A 2,500-nucleotide genomic window follows, 5' to 3' on the forward strand; every position below is an offset into this window, starting at 1 on the left:
CTAGGAAGGTAAACAATATAGTATATTTGGAATTTTATTGATTTCCCTACATAAAATCTCTTTAACAAGTACATCACTAAAAAGAAAAATATAAAAACGTTTTACTTCCTACTCATTCACTTAATTCTCAAAATGCTTTTCAATTCAATTTCTTTTAACAAGATCAGAATCCATAACTAGACACAAACATCTTCTTGAAATGTAAATCATTCATAAACTGACAAACCTCTTATGCCTAATGGTTGAAAAAAGTATAATGATCTTTATCATATTCTTTCTTGGTATATGTACAATTTGTGCAAACACTTGAGTGACTGAGAGAGTGACCGGGACTATTAAGAAATAAGCATGAAAAGAAACCTCTTCGATTCAATTACATGAACACAACTGAAATATCAATGAAAATGCAGTACTGAGCTTACTTCATGAGAGTATCTATAGTTTCAGAACATTATATTAAGGCCGATACTCATTTTATACTTTATATTAGTCATGGGTATATGCCACCACGAAACATGTTGGTGAAAAACAACGTAATACATAACACTGTGTAACTACAAAGATGAAACAGCAGCCTTAGTTAAAGTAACTTCCTTTTCAAAATAGACATAATCTACTATTACATTCATTTCAAAAATGTCATCATACCTTTTCCTTTTTCATTTTCTTTGCAAACCTGTTATAACCATATTACACTTTTTAAAATTTCTTCTTGCTATGTCATTACAAGCCTTTCTTTCAGTTACTAATTATGAAGTATGTTTCATAATATATCCCATATTAATGACCTGAAATTCCTGAGAAACACTTGCTATCTGCTGGAATACTGCACAGATTACACAATACATAATGAAAATGAATAAAAACTTGTATCTCTTTGTACAACATGAAAGTGCATTAAATATTCTAAATGAATTCAAAGAATTTTCCTTAAAACCTTTTTGCAAAGCACTAGAACCTCAGGAAAACTTTTAGGTAATTCCATACTTAAAAATAATTCAGCATTTTAAAATTATTTACTAAGTCTATAAGAATATATTTCATAATAAAACCTCTGATAACTGAAATTTTAAAAATCTAAAATAAATTTGATATTCTACAATAAATCTTATTTCTGAAAGCAATGTTTCCTTAATAACAACTTAAAAGGATCATATTTACAAAAAAGTATTACAACCAACTTCACAATATACTTGCAAACGTGTGCATACATAAAAATGTGTGTGCATATGGTTGTATGTATGTGTGTGCTTATTTGTGTGCTTGTGCATGTGGGTGTATGTATGTGTGTGCACTTGTGTGTGTTCAACAAATGACTAATACAAATCTGTAAGAAGAAAAGTCAACAAAATATAACAGTAAACCATTAGTCTGTCCTGACATCCTCCACAATTAAATGCATCTTCCACCATTTCCTCCCCGCCAATCCATCCTCCCCTTCTCCCCTCTAACCCCTCCTACCCCATCACCCCCCCCCCAACCCTCCATTAAACCCCTCACATCTTGGCCTGGGGCTTCAACAGGCCCTGCAACTTCTGGGTCAGCATCACTTTCCCGGAGACCTTGAGTTTGCCGGACATGAAGGCCTTCTGGGCGTTGAGCTTCCCAGTCACCATGGCAACCAAATCGGCATCCTCCAGGGTGAGGGTGACGTCGGGTTTGAGTCCATTGCGTGGCGCTCCCTCGTAGATGGAGCCCGGGGCGTTCTTCAGGTCTACCGCTGTGAAGGAATATGTTTGGAACTTAGTTGGCTTTGTGTCATGTGGAGGTATGAAGCAGTATGGGGCTAATAACTGGGCAAATAACTGGTACTTTCTTTGCAGTATTATTTAACACACAACTTCAGAGAAATCAGCAACACTATATCATTGATAATGCAGCTAATAATGGATGTATATATAAAAACTTTTCCTAATATCAATCACCATCTTACACAAATAACAAAACATAAAGAAAAAAGAAAAAAGAAAAGAAGATTAAAAAAAAAAAAAAAAAAAAAAAAAAAAAAAAAAAATATATATATATATATATATATATATATATATATATATATATATATATAAAATATAAAAAAAAAGATGAAAAAAGTAAAAGACAAAGAAGAATCACACTCACTCCACTGCCCAACTGGCTTCTTGTCCAAGTTTATGTTCCACAGGAAAACAGCCTTCACTTTTTTAGCCATATCTGGATCGCCAGCCAGACGCTGTGACATTTCATGGAAGACTGCTGCACTGGCGAGTTCTGGCTTAGATGGAGCGGATGCAGATTCAGCGGGGGCTCCGCTTTCTACAATATCCACATAGCCACCTGAGAAAGCGAGGGGACTGATGACTGCGTTGCCCTTACAACAAAAATTATTTCTGCTTCATAACTAAGGGCTGGTAAAGTCTGCTGCCTTTCAAATAAAGATAACTCATTTTCTTGATATCAGAACACGTCTAAATCTGATATACGGTCTCCCTACATTGGATCGAATAGCTCTGATGTCTTTTGTATA

At 34.5% G+C, this 2,500-nt stretch overlaps 1 protein-coding gene across 1 annotated transcript in view; it reads right to left on the reverse strand.

The window, feature by feature from the left end:
• Positions 1–21: 21 nt before the first annotated feature.
• Mfe2 (peroxisomal Multifunctional enzyme type 2) overlaps positions 22–2,500 on the reverse strand; it is a 16,301-nt gene continuing 13,822 nt past the window's right edge. The window contains exons 15-16 of the mRNA XM_027370240.2: positions 2,116–2,310; positions 22–1,720 (exon numbers count right to left, since the gene is read on the reverse strand). Of these exons, the coding sequence (XP_027226041.2) occupies positions 1,497–1,720; positions 2,116–2,310 (419 nt within the window). The 3' untranslated portion in view covers positions 22–1,496. The remainder of the gene's footprint in view (positions 1,721–2,115; positions 2,311–2,500) is intronic.

The sequence above is a fragment of the Penaeus vannamei genome, chromosome 13 (assembly GCF_042767895.1).
Source record: "Penaeus vannamei isolate JL-2024 chromosome 13, ASM4276789v1, whole genome shotgun sequence".
Classification (NCBI taxonomy): domain Eukaryota; kingdom Metazoa; phylum Arthropoda; class Malacostraca; order Decapoda; family Penaeidae; genus Penaeus; species Penaeus vannamei.